Source organism: Rattus rattus, chromosome 4 (genome assembly GCF_011064425.1).
Source record: "Rattus rattus isolate New Zealand chromosome 4, Rrattus_CSIRO_v1, whole genome shotgun sequence".
NCBI classification, from domain to species: domain Eukaryota; kingdom Metazoa; phylum Chordata; class Mammalia; order Rodentia; family Muridae; genus Rattus; species Rattus rattus.
In genome coordinates, this window is record NC_046157.1 from 101,621,393 (window position 1) to 101,636,794 (window position 15,402).

Consider the following 15,402-nt stretch of genomic DNA (forward strand, 5'->3'; position numbering starts at 1 on the left):
TGTATGAAATTCTCAGAAATAGAAACAAATGAAAAGATTATGCTTACACTTTAAAAGTTACTATCTGTAAGATCCTGTGAAATTCTTCTTTCTATGACAACGATAGAGAAGCAGACCGCATGATTGTTAATGGTGATATCATGAACACGATCTTAGGGTAAGTAGCAGGTATATCCACTTTAAAGTGGAAGTAGTAATAATTAACATTTATCACCAGAAAATAAAACATTAACAAGAGAGTCCACAATAAGCCATTTTAGACACATTGCATATATATGTCTTAATTGCACTTAACATATTATGAATATTGAGGATTTTGGCAAGCACATGTTACGTTTTCAGCCTTACCTTGGGGCCCTGGATCTCCTGGGGGTCCAGGTAACCCGTCCTTCCCTGGTGGGCCAGGTCTCCCATGAGCTTGAGCAGACAACATTGCTGCTGGCAACTTAAGCTGGGACAGAAACACAGCCATCCTCTCTTCATTCATGAAAGAAAAACATACATCATGTGACGGAAGTGTCTTTATGCCAGAGCATTTCAAACATTTTAACAAGAAGTTGAAAAAAATTCAAATTGTAACTGAAGCACATATTCTATACCAACTGGTCTGCCTGCTGTGTTTTTCGGGAAAAAATATAGAATAAATTGCATGCAGTTGTTTAAAGATAGAAGCACAACAGCTGGGTTGATCAGAGGGTCTAGGAATTACCAGTGTTCCTGGAACCCAGCTGTAGGGTTGGCCAGAACACTTGTCTAATTAACTTCTGGTTATGACTTGTGGAGACAATTTTTAAAGAATCGTTTTTAAGAATAAATGCAAGGTACTTTCTGGCCATATATTGAATGTGTAGCAGTTTTAAGTATATTCACAGATTCTTTAACTCCTACTTCCACAGTGAGAACCCAATCCCTATATTTTGAGTGATTAGTAGATTTACTTTTCTTATGAAAAGAAAAAACAGAATGGACAATGTGTCACAATGGTCATAAGGGAGCTCTCTAGTGCCTCCTCAGTTGCTAACCCTGGAGGAAGCCCATTGGCAAGGAGTGGGAGCATTCAACATGCTGTGCTGTACAGCTATGCGTGGGAACTTGGTGTCTACCCTTTCCACAAGTCAGTTAGTAAACTGGTTGCAGCTGACTGGGATCCTGTCTGTGACCTTATCCCAGACTTAGAGGCTGAACAATATGAAAAAGCAACACTTCAAGTTGTTGGCCCTTCCGAATCACTAACGTGTACAGGGATTGTATTTTCTTACATGGCAACATATGACATGAACCACTATTGGGAGCTATGCCCTTAAAACCCTCCATTATTGATGTTAATATTATAGTTAGAGTTAAGTATGACTGGGTCATTAAGAGGTCAGGACATGGAAAGTCCCCAGCCAGCTGCAGAAGGCTAATACAAATCTGGTGGTCAGGTTGCCTAATGATATGACAAACTTGTGACCTTTCTGAGAAACCAACATCTTGTTGACATCAGCCGATTGCCTGACCACAAAAGCACAGTGTCCTTGGCCTGTGTAAGTGTTTCCTGCTTCTCCCCTCCCTCTGTTACCCCTTCTGTGGTATAAATTCAGCCTTGGGAAAAAACAAAATTTGTCGCCTTGATCAGATTCTTATCTTGGCATCCTTCTTCGAGTCTCTTGCCCTCCATTCTCTCCTAGGTGGTCCCCAACCTCCACTGACTGCCCTGGGGGTGGGGGCAAACCACACTGCCTTTTCCACAGAGACATTTAGTCACTGAAAAGCTATTGTTAGCTCCATGTCACCACTTTAGCTCTGTAGTAGGTCACAAATGATTTTTACTCTTTAAAGAAGGAATTCTATAGTCCCTCATTATTATGCATTTCCTGGTTGTGTGTCCAGCTGGTCTGTCATTTATTCAATCATGTTGTTATGAAGGATGACTGATTTTATAAGAGGAAAATAGATTCAGTGTGGCTGCAGATGAGATGTGGCCCTCTGAAAGCCGTGGCAGCAGTGAAAAAACGAGAAAACGTGTCTGCCTGTCTCTGGGAGCCTACAAAAACGTTGGAACGGAGAAGACAAATCACAGGAAATGAACACATTATCCGTGTCTTTAGGAAGAGCAGGCAAATAAATATATGCCAAGTTTTTGTTAAGCATCGAGTGATAACGTCTTTATGAATTAAGTACTTCCTAACGCAAGATGCTTTCCCAGGGAGCACACCATCGGCATCATCATTTATGCGTTTAACAGACTGCCTGGAACATAACACTGTATATACACACTCCGGAGAAAGTACCCAGAGATGACAGAGAACATTAACTGAACGGACCCTCTCAGGGGCTCATCATCAGCTCATGAAAACACCTGTACTCTTGGCACAGCCGGATGTAACTACCGAGTCTCAGACAGTGATTAATGTCCTGGTACACTGAGATGAAAGGGAGCATGCAGTGCTGAAAGTTAGCATGTTGGGGCTTACTCAAGGGGTAAGGGTGATTGCTGCCAACTGTAGGGACTCAAGTTCAAATCCCTAGCACTCATGTAAAAGCTGTGAGGGTTTGTGTGCATACGCAACCACAGCGCTGAGGAGGTCAGAGACAGGAAGATCACTGAGACTCCTAGTGGTCATCAGCCTAGCAGGAAAAGCAAAGTCTAGGTTCAGTGAGAGGCCATGTCACAAGGAAATAAGAAAGGGGAGACATTTGACATCCTTTGTAGCTTCTGTGCATGTCACATAGGACTTATCCCAGCCAATCTCTACCCTGCATACAACACCCCTCCACACAAAAATGAAGAAATGAGAAAGTAGGTGTGTTAATGAAACTTAAAAGAACCACAAAACAAAGAGGTTCAAAGACTCTAAGTATGAAACTATGAATTAAAATTAACCTCTGAACCAGGTTATTATTAATTAACAAAGCATTCTTGATTTTATTTTTAATTATTTTTTTATTTAAATTCAGGGTCTCATGCAGTCCAGGCTGGCCTTGAACTCCTGGCTTTCTAGTTGTGACTCCACCACACCTGACTAAACATTCTTTGTAGTAGGACCTTGGATTGGGGATTGTGGACTTTCTCACGGACTACTCTGGTTCTGGAATCAAAGAATTTCATCATTTAAACTTGTCATTGAAGTAACTCTCCCCATGTTTTTATAGGCACATGCATCAGAAGGCATATCTGCGGAAGGCATATCATGCATCAGAACTCATATCTGCAGAGCACCTACAGCTGCTTTGGGATAATCTGAGACGCCAGATTAGAGATCTGTCAGCTGCTGCAGGACAGTTCTTGTCACTACTGAATTGTTGGTTATTAATGTCACATAGAGCATTTCTCCGTTAAACTTCATCTCAAGAGAATACTTAAATTTTAATCTGGAATCCATTTTGACAACATCATGCATTCACTTATAAATAAAATCTGCCACCTGGACCCTTAGACTTGCTTTGGTTAGATTTGATATATCGACATGGTAAAAGTCTGATCTATGGATGATTGATTTTTAAAATAGAAAGCTAGAAGAGGTAGAGTCTTGCCATGACAAGAAGAAACAAAGTGGTCAATGCTTCTCCCCACCACACAATTTCTTCAAAAGACAAACTATCTTAGTATTTCAAAGGTAATTTGTAACACTAACTTGCAGCTGTGGTGCCTCACCTGGTTAAGGTGCTTGGTGCTAACTTGAGTGCTTGAGTTCAATCCCTGGGATCCACATGGTAGAAAGAGAGGACTGACTCCTACAGATTCTATTCCAGCCCCAACACATGCTATGGCACATATGCCAACACACATAGATGTGCACGTGAACACACACATGAATAAATAAGTGGTTTGAAACACGCCTACTACCTTAAATGCCTAAACAGAAATATTCACCATTCTAATTGTTTTCCCCTTAACATATGAAGTGAATTTACAGGTACTTTGTTTTGGGAGTTTTTAAAAAATAATTTTAGTAAGACACAATGATTTAAAAGAACTACTTCTAGCTGTAAATGAACTGGCTTTAAGCCACATCAAGAAACAGTCATTTAGCATAAGCTAATTACCTCTTCTGAACCCTACCCTAATGCTCTTTAATTGAAAACAATAGTTTCTGAGCATCTAAATGAATTCTGAAGGCCTGCATTCTTAATTGCCTTCCCTCTGTTTTTAGAGCCCCTTAGTCATTTAAACTGTTTTTTGACTCTGCTCTCTAATGAGGCAGAAAATTAAAGACTTTAGAAGAGGTGTACATAAACCATTCATAGTCTGCCTGCCTGGGCAACATGAGAGCCAGCAGCCTGATAGGCAAGATTGACAGATGACTTGGTTCCTGGGAGAACGATCTTATGACAGTGCAGACATGAATATTAACCGAAGAAGGAAGGGACATTCATGTGTCACCCGGCTCTCACCTGCCTGCTGTTTCACAAATAGAATTTGTAAGCTAGGTTTTCAAAGAAAAATTAGTCTTTTCTCCTAACACCCTTTCACATTTAAGTGCCTGCTTTCTTAGTGTAACGTCATCGTGTTTTCTTCTGATCTTCCATTGTGGAGCCCTTAGTTATACAATGGATTTCCCAAGGAACATACTCACTCCTTGGTAATATTGTTTTCTCTTAGCCTTAAGGTTAAAAAAATTCATTTACAGGGAAAGAAAACTTTACTGAAAATCATCCATAGCTTTCCCATGTCTTTTCAACGTGAAGATTAAAATTATATGTAGTTTGTTCTCCTATGGGGCAATGTAACGGCAAGTTTTTGTGACATCTGAATTATTCCCCAGGTTTGCTTTAATTTTTAATAACATTATGGACTCATTTATTTTGTAGTTTATAGTGCTATATTTATTCAGTCTTTGTAAGCATGTTGCTTTGAAATGGTACAGGAAAAGATAGTGGGTTGAACCCAAGCATCTGCTTTAATTCTCTTGAGGATTCTTGAAAAACAACCCGGGCCCCCGGGCACGTGTAGTCATAAAACTCAAGAATGAGGGGACCCCAAGAGGGGAAAGTAGCAATAACATTTTGCAAGTTGAGGATCAGATAGCCAAGGGGTGTTTAGCTCTCTCTAAAGAGCAAGGCACTGACTTTTCCCCAGCCCAGCGACTAAGGGTTCCCTTTCTGAAAAGGGGAGGGGAAAGTAAGGTAATTATATCTTAATTAAAATGTAAAATGAATAAAGAAAGGGGATATAGACTATCTCTGCACTGACAGCCCCAGACTTGAGCTAAACTCTGGCTTTCATACTATAAAAATAAATAAATAAATAAATAAATAAATAAATAAATAAATAAATAGTTGCCCCCACAGAGAGACTTAAGGGCACTAGAAAGCTGGGGGTTGGCTCAAGAGGCCCTGGGTTTCATTTAGAATGCCCAGCTGGCTACCCTATGGGAAAACCACGGTTGGCAAGTCCTACATTCAGTTAAGCTTCAGAACCTAACTTTGTGTAGAGCAGACAACTGCAGGTCCCCGAAGACAGAGGGAGTCCTGTAAGCCATGTGACTGATTCGGTTTTGAGTCTGAGACAGACAGAAACAGAGAATGGAAAGACCAGACTATGTTGTGGACAATATTTCCTGTGTCTCCCAGGATGTGTATGTACTGGGTGCCATGTATATGAACAAATATACACACGCTTATAAATATCTTAGTTATAGAGGGGAAAGACATGTTACCTTGAGACAGGACAGGATAATATATTCATTCATACACATGCATATGAAATATGTGTAAAAATGGAGAAAACACAGGTTTCCTAAACACTGGAAATCCAAAAGCAGGAATAACCCCTAACTGTCCTGTTCTCCCTCAGTTACAGGTCTGGCTTTGAAGGTTTAGAGAATGGAAAGAGTCTGATAGTTTGTACACACTACTTCATAATTTTTATTCCATATAGATACAAATGCTCAAGTACTATAAGGTGAGGTCATAGCAAAACCTATGCTTCTCTGATATGGTAAGCCCCCGATTTATGTGGATAGCATTATTGTCAACTGCTATGTCCTCATAAAGACAAAAGATGTTAGGCTGAGTCTTGTGGGTGAGCATCTGTCTCTGCAAAACCTTGCTTGCAAAAATGTCGACATATTGGCCGATCAAAGTGGGAATTGGATCTAACTTTAGAGCGAATGGGTGCTTGTGTACTGTGATCCAACTGGAACCCAGCTTTGAGATCATGGAGAATTGCCTCCCTCCACCTGTTAGGTTTAGCAAGGAACATCTAGCTTTCTGAAGGACAGGGCAGTGGTCTGGAGTATAGCCCAAGATGAGAGGCATGAGAGTGTCACCTTAGAAGTTCAAAGGGGACTGATAAATCCCTGGAGGGGACCTTAAAACATGGGTTCTGATGTAGGGTTTCACAGTAGGAGCCATCTGAACACCTGAGACAGAGACTAGGGAATACAGTGGGATCTCCTGAGGACTGGCTTGCGCTCCTGGTGATGAGGAAGGACCCCTCCGAGGCTGTGTAGAGAGACAGCAGGGGTGCTTACTGATACCTTCTCTAGGGAAACCTCTAAGGAACAGGCTGTCGATGGGCGTGACTGAACCCCAGCACTTAACTGTACTGTGCTATTTTGCTGAAACTGCTTTAAAATGTGACAATTAATCTCTCCATTTAGAGAGAAGCCTTTGTGGAAAAGGGTACTGACCTCGCAACAGTATGATTTGTGAAAATGGAGCACGGCTTTTTTACTCTTGGAAAATGGTATTCGGAAGTCACGGAAAGGGTGATTTCTGAGTGGAAAAAAAATCAAATGGACTGAAAGAAAATGATTTGAGGGCGAATTAGTGTAAGTGCTAGGTAACTGGGCTGTAGGTTTCAGGAATGTAGGGGGGAAGACAGATTTGCCAGGCTGGTGTTAGGAGAGCTATTAGGAGACGGGACATCATATGTGGAACCAGAGTTTAGAAGTTTCAAGTGAAAGGTTTCTACTGGGTATCTTTAGAAAGGTATCTTGAGGCTATGGCATCTGTGGCTTTGGAGGTAGACAAGTTCTCTAGAGTGTCTTGCCATTCTCCAGGACCCTACGTGAGAGGCAGCAGGAGAGATGGGGTGAAGCCAGAGGAGACATGGGGGACGACTCCATAGCTGTCAACTTCCTCACTGGGGCAACTCAGTGGCTGGGCAGAAATCCAAAGGGGAAGGACACGGGATTAGAGGTTGTACTACTTAGAAGTACGAGTTAGGTGAATTTGCCAGAACCAATTCCCTGACTCTCCGGAGGAGACCCACACCTCTTCATGGGAGTAGCTACAGAGTGGCTGGCTAGGTCTGGAGTCTTCTTCGAGGGGTAGTAACAAGGGTGCCTCCCTGGCTGAGTGCACAGAAAAGGATGTCATGGGTCACACCTTTACAGTGTGCACTGCGCCTTCAAAATCATTGCCCGATGTGTCTCAACATGTCTTTTTCCTTTTTCTGATAAAACAGTTATAGTTTCTGACATATTTTTTTTGTATAGATGATTCTCATTTTAAAGTTATGTGCATATGTGGGTGGTGGCCAGTGTGAGAGCAGGTAGGTACCCTTGGAGTAAGGAAAAGATTCTGATCCTCTGGAGTTAAAGATGCTATTGAGTGGCTGGTAGTGGGGGCTGGGGATCAAACTTACACTCTTAACCACCGGGTCATCTCTCCAGCCTGGTTTCTGTGATTACCAATTAACCCCCAGATGCTGACCTAACTGCCAAATTATTATTTTTTTCTTGACACAGGGTTGCTCTGTGTAGCTCTGTCCTGGAACCCGCTCTGTAGACCAGGCTGGCCTTAAATTCACAGAGATCTGCCTGCCTCTGCCTCCCATGTGCTGGGATCAAAGGCTCCTGCCACCACTGCCTTCCTAGTTCTGAACTCGTAAATACGGGGATAACAAGAATCTTTAAGAAACGGCATTCAGAACCTCATTCCCGAGATAAAGGGTTATCAGTGACAGTGGTGCCTGTAGATATTAAAAGTGAGAAGAAGACTTTAGATTGCAATGTGAAAAAAATATGCATCTCACTCATGCTGCTTCTCTTTGTGTAGTTACAGGTAACTGAAGACACGAGTGCTGTGTGAGGCCCTGGAGGTCCCGTGTCCAGTGCTGGCTTGGTGGCGATTGACACCTAAATAGTTACACAGACTTCCATCCTTAGACTGGCCTTACGCTCAGCTTTACTGGTATTTTGTTAAAATTTTAAAATGTTCTTAACGTTTTTGTTTTGCCCCAAGACCTGAAAACTTTGCAGCTGTCTGTATTCGGTGCTCCCCTGGGAGCACGGGAAGTGCTGGATGCTGAGGACTGCTCCTCAAGGGAAGGCAATGTTTTGCTGGGAAAAAAATAGCATCTGTCCCTGGTGCTTGATTTGAGGGCCATAAGACCAAAAGCAAAGGGAAATCTGCAAATTCAACTGTAATGTTAAAGTCACAAAGAATACTGGCAGCTGGAAAGTGAGTCAGGCATTGTTTTAATAAATTATCATTTAGGGCAAGGTCAAGATAGGTTGTAAAGATAAAGAAAAAAGTAAAGTAATAACAGAAATCCATAATCTCATTAAAATATTGTTTCCTGTTATGGACATAGCTAAAAACCTTGGTGTGACTCTGTTCTCTCTCCATAGATCAAGCGACAGTCTGCCTGCAGGCAGTGAGACCTCAGTGTCTAATAGAAATTAATGCTTAATATAACCAGGGCTCCATTGGCGGCTAAACGACTCAGTGTAGAATTAGTGTATTTTGGTTTCTTGCTCCTTACAAAACTCAGCAACCTGCTTTTGGCTGATGGTGTGGTGCTTATCAGCAAAAGAGGTGGGAGCCATGAGACCCAGTGCAGGGTTCTTGGCTGGTAACTCCTACTTTGTTCTCTAACAGCTAAGGGGGAATGGTGGTGACTTCAGAGTCACTGGGTAAAACTATGTGACATCCTTGCAAACAGACGTAGAGTGGCTATTAGAGCAAACATACCGATTTGAAGTTCAGTCAGCGATGGGTTCATAGATGAGCTACTAGCGTGCCAAGGAATCTGATGACATTAGAAAGGCCTAAGTCTTCATCCAACTTAAAAATTGAAACAGTCACACTTTACCACCCACTTCTAGTACTATTGTATTATTTATTATCATTCTTACTCTGTGTGTGTGTGTGTGTGTGTACTATTGTATATCATTGTGATCATGGTCTGGGTATATATGCAGCAAGTGTGTCAAAGTGTGTGTGTAGAGATCTGGGGACACCTCTCAGGAGTCATTCTTTTCCTTCCACCATGTGGGTCCCAGAGATAGAACTCAGGTTGTAAGTCTCAGCAGTGAGCATCCCTACCCACTGAGCCATCCAGCTCTTGACTTTTAAATCCAACATTCCCATCAACAGCTACATTTAGAGACGACTGACACAAAGTTTCAAGTAACAGCCATCTCGCCTTCCACAAATATTCTAAACAATATGTTCAGGTTGGACCAATGTCAGAACATAAACCCTTAGATTTTAATTTGTTTTGTTTTATTTAATTAATTTAATAATTTAATTTAATTAAAAAAATCTTGTTTGGTGCCAGAAGTCAAACCCAGGGCCTTAGACTAGAGACATCTGGGGCTCTATCACTGACGCCACTTGAATTTTTTTTTTTTTTTTCGGAGCTGGGGACCGAACCCAGGGCCTTGCGGTTGCTAGGCAAGCGCTCTACCACTGAGTTAAATCCCCAACCCGCCACTTGAATTTTTAACCATAGTAAACATGAATTCACCTGTTTAAAATTTTAAAACTGATAATGAGGAACTCTTAATCTTTACAAACTCTTCAGAGGGGAGAACAATCCTGTTAAATGAACTATCAGCAAGACTTAACTGCTTAGGAAAAGCAATGGTGGGTGTGGCTCAGTTGGTAGAGTGCATGCAAGGGACCCTAGGTTCCAGCCCCAGCAAGACACTAATAACCCACGCAAGGCACTGCGGGCCTGCAATCTCAGTACTTGCCAGGTAGATGCAGAAGCCTCAGGAGTTCAAGGCCATTGTTGGGCTACATAGAGAATTCAAGGCCAGTGAGGGGTATAAGACACTGTTTTGTTGTTTTTAAAACAAAGTTATATTGTGCTTAAACATGTAGAACCAGGCTATCTGAAAAGAGTCAGGTAATCAATATTGAATTCTTTGCTTGCTACAGGAAGTCTGTCACATCTATTCACTTCCTCACTCCCCAGCCTTGAAGCCTTGGGGAAATATGAAAAGCAGTGAGCATGATTGTACCCTGAACATGTTACTGGAGATCTGGATTTCAGGTGAGAAACCCTTTAACATAGGTAAAAACCATTCCCAGCTCATGAGCCACATAAAAGTCTGCCTATAGTAGACAGAAGTTGCTGACCCTGGTCTAGATCAGAAGACACTGTAACCCACCTCAGTTCAAATGCTCATTGGTCAATTCAACACCTCCCCTTAGTGGCAGTGATGGGGGAGCTGGATATACTTACTCTATAGAGAAGTTAAGGTAGAGTCCAATGGGTGTTGAACTACTTAAAAGGCAGTTACATAAATAGAAGGTACTTTGCCTGTGTTGTCTTATTGACAAGTGGTGAGGAAAGACAGTTTAGAGAAAAAATTTAACTTGAAGTACTGTCAACTGGAGCTGCCACTCCAGGAATGGCACAGGTCAAAAATGTCACTGGGGATTCCCCACAGGGACATGGGAAGTGGGAACTCGTGAAAAATCCAGCAGTATTATAAAGCAAATCTCACCTTCAAAAATCCTTAGGACCTCTTGATTAATGTACTTTTTTATTTCTTCAAATGAAACCGCGTCAGCCTAAAGGAGGAAAAAGAATGTCAATTAAAATAGGGCAGAGCACACAGATAGATAAGGGACGAAAATGCTGGCTGTGGCATACTTTTGTGGGTATACGTTTGTCAAGCAGAATGCTTCTGGCAGTGCACTAGTTTTGGGCAATAAATACCTTTTTAGGTCAAATGCTAGGATAAGCTGAAGTTCATAGTTGCTTTATAAGCTGGGAGCTGGGCTTATAAACAGTGATGCTAACATTTCTCCTAAGAATGGAGAAACGTGGCTATAGACAACTAAGAGATAACAGTTTCTGCTACTTTATTACATGTAGTCAAAAGGCCCAAACAATGCCATGGTGTTACTAAGCAACCACAGTTGAACATGTTCCCCACTCCTGGATACTGGTAATGACTATAGCAAGTGACATACTGTGTCTCCAAAGGAAGAAAACCCCAAATAGAATGGTGGACTGCGGGATTATCCTATAAAATGGTTTCCTCATGTTTGCCTGTCTCCTGCTACTTTAACTTAGATATTAGCACAAATATAATGACCATTTTTAGTAGAAAGCACCTGGGATACCTGGTAACCTTAAGTAGATAAGTACTGTCGGTTGAACAGTTAACTATGTGATAAAACCCAACATTCATAATAACCATGCTTAATTGGTATTTTCAAACGGGAGCTGATGGTCTCAAGATGGTCAGGATTTCAAAGTATTTCGTTACCATTCTTTGTATTCCTATTTATTTTCAGAGGCTCCATGTATGGCAGTGAGGACAACATAGAGCCCACTAGAAGTTGTGATGCAGAGACCCCCTCCACTGTCAATCACATCCTTTGAGAAACACATAACAAAGCCTAGTGGTACATGGCCAAACGAGGGACTGGAAAGAGCTGTGGGAAATCTCCACGCAACGTGACTTCCAGCCGTGCTCCCCTGTTATTCCCATAAATCAAGGAATTGTCCTTAATTTTTAAAAGTCCCTGTCTTGCTGAGTTTCCCCTCACTCCTTGCTGCAGATTCCTTCATCTTGTTCGCATGTTAAGCCTGCATAGGGAATGAAGATATGGTGTGCTTGTCCATTCACAACAATCCATTTAGAGTGAAAAAAAGAAAAAAGCAATTCAATATGCTCATAGGGCACTGGTTTCTATTTGTCAGAATTATTACGTTGTTTCTGATGTCCATGGGAAAAATGAACTTGGATGAAGGTACTGAGAGGGGAGGGAACACAGGCCCCACCCCTAACCAAGAGGCTATAAGGCTATCTGCAGTTGATACCTGCTGGCAAAGGGAAGAATTGATTGTCTCTGACAGAGTGTCACAGCAAAACCACACTTGAGGGCAGGCCCGGTGTCCAGGAGTAGTTGTCCAATACAAAACAAACTCAACAGTACTTTTGTGGATTTCTTATTTTGTTTTACTTTGTTTCAGCATCTTTTTTGTCTTCTACTTACAGTGTTTTGTTTTGTTTTTGTTTTTTGACTATTTTGATTTTAGTTTCTGTGAAATTTTGTTTCTTGGTTTTCTTTTTGGTTTTGGTTCCTATTTGTATTTATTTTACTTTGTGTGTGTGTGAGAGAGAGAAAGAGAGAGCACATAAAATTGGATGATTTAGGTATGGGGGTGGGGAGGATCCTGGAGGAGTATATATATATGAACTTAAATAACTAGTCTGGTAATCAAAACAGACACTCAAGTTTTGCAGGTTTTCTGCAGGTACAGTTTAGCAATGAGGTAAAAATGAACACATGGTTAGACAGAGAGAATGCCCTGCTTTTCATTGGTCTGAGAGAGAGAGAGAGAGAGAGAGAGAGAGAGAGAGAGAGAGAGAGACTGACTTTAACTTTCCTACTTGATCCAGGATCCTCCTATGTTCCTGTCACAGAGCTTTTCAAACTACTCAAACTATACTCCTCAGCTGAATGGCTCCATATGGATCTCCCTGAAATATGAGTAAGATAAGGGTTGCTGTGATCACACTCTTGCTCTAATTCCTACTTTTGCTCAGGTGACCAACTGAATAGAGTCCCAGTATGAAACAAATGTATACAAATGTATATGCTCGTCTGAGGGGCAACTGCAGACAGTATTGTAAAAACATGTTTGGGGCATGCACGGTGGCAGACACCTATAATCCCAACACTTGGGAGGCTGAGGCCAGAGGCTCCTGGGTTTGCTCTACCACAGGATCCTGTCTCAAATACCACCCCTCCCCCAGTCACACTAAACAAACTCAAACCCATGCACCACACCAAACCAAATAACGATTTTGGAGTCAGCCAGATCTGGGTTTGTCCCTCCTAATAATTCTTTGACCTTGATCAGGGTACTCTGCTTCTGCATTTATAAACACAAGAGGAACAGGGACGTAGTCTTCCAGTTTGGCTGTGGGGATCTAAGGTGTCATGGAGGTGTCCACAGAGGACCTGGCACATAATTTTCAATAATGGCACAGACCAGCTTATCTTATATATTTCAAAATGATCATCATTCATTTATTTCATTATGAAAAACATCCATGGTCAGTATAAGCCAGAGGCTCCACTTACCGGAGTGCCAGGGACGCCTGGGGGGCCTTGGTGCCCAGGTGACCCTATGGAGCCCTTGCTTCCTGGCGGTCCCACAGGACCTATAGCCCCCTTCATGCCTGTAAGACCGGGCTTTCCACGTTCACCTTGTGGGCCTCTGTCTCCTGGAATTCCCTGATCACCCTGTTTGGAGAGAGAAATAAGCAGTCACCTTTTCCAGTAATGCCTCAGCTGTGAGTAAGATCCAAACTCCAGGGTCCATACTTGCATTCATTCACTATGGATCCTTGGGTTATATACTTACATTCTGTACTCCAGTTTATACCATTAGCATGTGGGAATATTAATATTAATAATATCTCTTAGCTAGGACAATGCTGATATGCCTGAGTAAAATGCTTCAAATAATGTCTGATCCCTTGGAATCACTCAGCATAGAGATCCTAGTGACAACGATAGTTGCTTTTATTCAGTGTAGAGTGATGTCACTTTTGAAAGTCAGCACCCACTGGCATTTCAGGTCTGGGTCTCTTCTGTCGTTATAAAAGGAGATGACCAACAGGGGTATGTCACTGAGATTTTTCACATAGAAAAACTCAAAAGTGTTCTAAATCACATGGTTGTTTTTCCTTTTCCATTTCCGTTGGGCATTCATAAGGTCCTTTGGAGTTTCTTCTATAGCCATGCTTTACATGGGTTTGCACAAGTAATCAGTGAAGAGGACCATATGTCACTCAGGAAAGCCAGAGAGGGGAGCTCGAACATAGTTTCTAAGTGGCTGGGGCGGGGGGAGGGAGGGCTGTCTCTGAGATGACTTGTTCCAGAGCATATGTGAGCTGTAAGAATTTATGAGAATTAACAACATGATGGTAGACGTGTGTCAATGTGAGAGCAGGGTTTGTAGTATTGCCTTTCTTCTGGGCGTGTGTCTACACTCTGTGTGCCCAAGGGAAGAAGCGTGACACCACAGCAAGTGGTTCAGTTATGCATCTTTCAGTGTTCAGTTTTACGACTGCAAAGTGAGGTCTCAGCTGAGCATGATGGGCTGGTGCTAGAAGTTGTCTGGAATTTACATAATATTCCCTTTACTGTAACGTTCGGTGAAAAGCTCACCTGTACTTGTCTTGATTTTACCAAATAATGAAAGTAAGTGAACAACCATAGGTATTTATGTGACCATAAGGTATAGAAGGTGATACAGAAGCCATGTAGAAGGAAAACAGATGGCCAGAATGCCAATGCTACTGTCTTATCAGTATATAGACAGCCCATGCCTGGAGAAATACCCACAATTAAAATATATTAGCACCCCTGGATCTATGATCTATATTCCATGATCATGGTGAAACCTTAAAATTATGTGTATAGGACCTAGTGAGATGGCTGAGCTGGTGGTACCCATCGCCCATTGTCTTTTTTCAGGCCTGAAATTGCACACGGCACCTGCCACTATAGTTGATGTCCTGGATTTAATCCACACAGGCCACATGATGGAGGAGAGAACTGACCCGCAGAGGTTGTGTCCTCTGACCTCCACAAGCGTGCTCTCTCTCTCTCTCTCTCTCTCTCTCTCTCTCTCTCTCTCACACACACACACACACACACACACACACACACACACACACACACCACACACACACACACCTATAAAAGGATGTTTGTGGTGTTTATTATTAAAAAACACTGGAGAGGAAAGTAACTGCTTAGAACAAGGGGACTTGGGAAGATGTATGCAGTCATTGAAGATGGCCAATAGAACAAATGTTTACAAAACAGCGCCAATCTGACTTCAAAATAATGTATATTTGATATTGATTATAGGTAAGAGTGGAAGAGTGAAACATGCCCGAAGTATCACGTGTTTATCCCTCTGTAAAAATCGCTAGAAGACATTTTCTTCTTAAATGTATGTTATCTTGTATTTTGTACTTCATTCCAGTATCATGAATTTCTTGTATAACAATAAAAAAACTAATGAATTAGACACCAATACACAAACATTTATGGCCACATACGTAAAAGTGGCCCTAAATAAGCCCATGCAAAGTAACAAGTCTTGAGTAACTCGCTTCAGGGACATGAGTCCTACTGGGGAATTAACATTCATTACAGAAAATGCTATTAAGTTTTAGTGACAGCTCCACCATCATG

The 15,402-nt window shown here is 41.8% G+C and overlaps 1 protein-coding gene across 1 annotated transcript in view; it reads right to left on the reverse strand.

The window, feature by feature from the left end:
- LOC116899258 (collagen alpha-1(XIX) chain) overlaps positions 1-15,402 on the reverse strand; it is an 81,302-nt gene that overhangs the window by 7,422 nt on the left and 58,478 nt on the right. The window contains exons 31-33 of the mRNA XM_032900875.1: positions 13,273-13,434; positions 10,674-10,740; positions 349-477 (exon numbers count right to left, since the gene is read on the reverse strand). Of these exons, the coding sequence (XP_032756766.1) occupies positions 349-477; positions 10,674-10,740; positions 13,273-13,434 (358 nt within the window). The remainder of the gene's footprint in view (positions 1-348; positions 478-10,673; positions 10,741-13,272; positions 13,435-15,402) is intronic.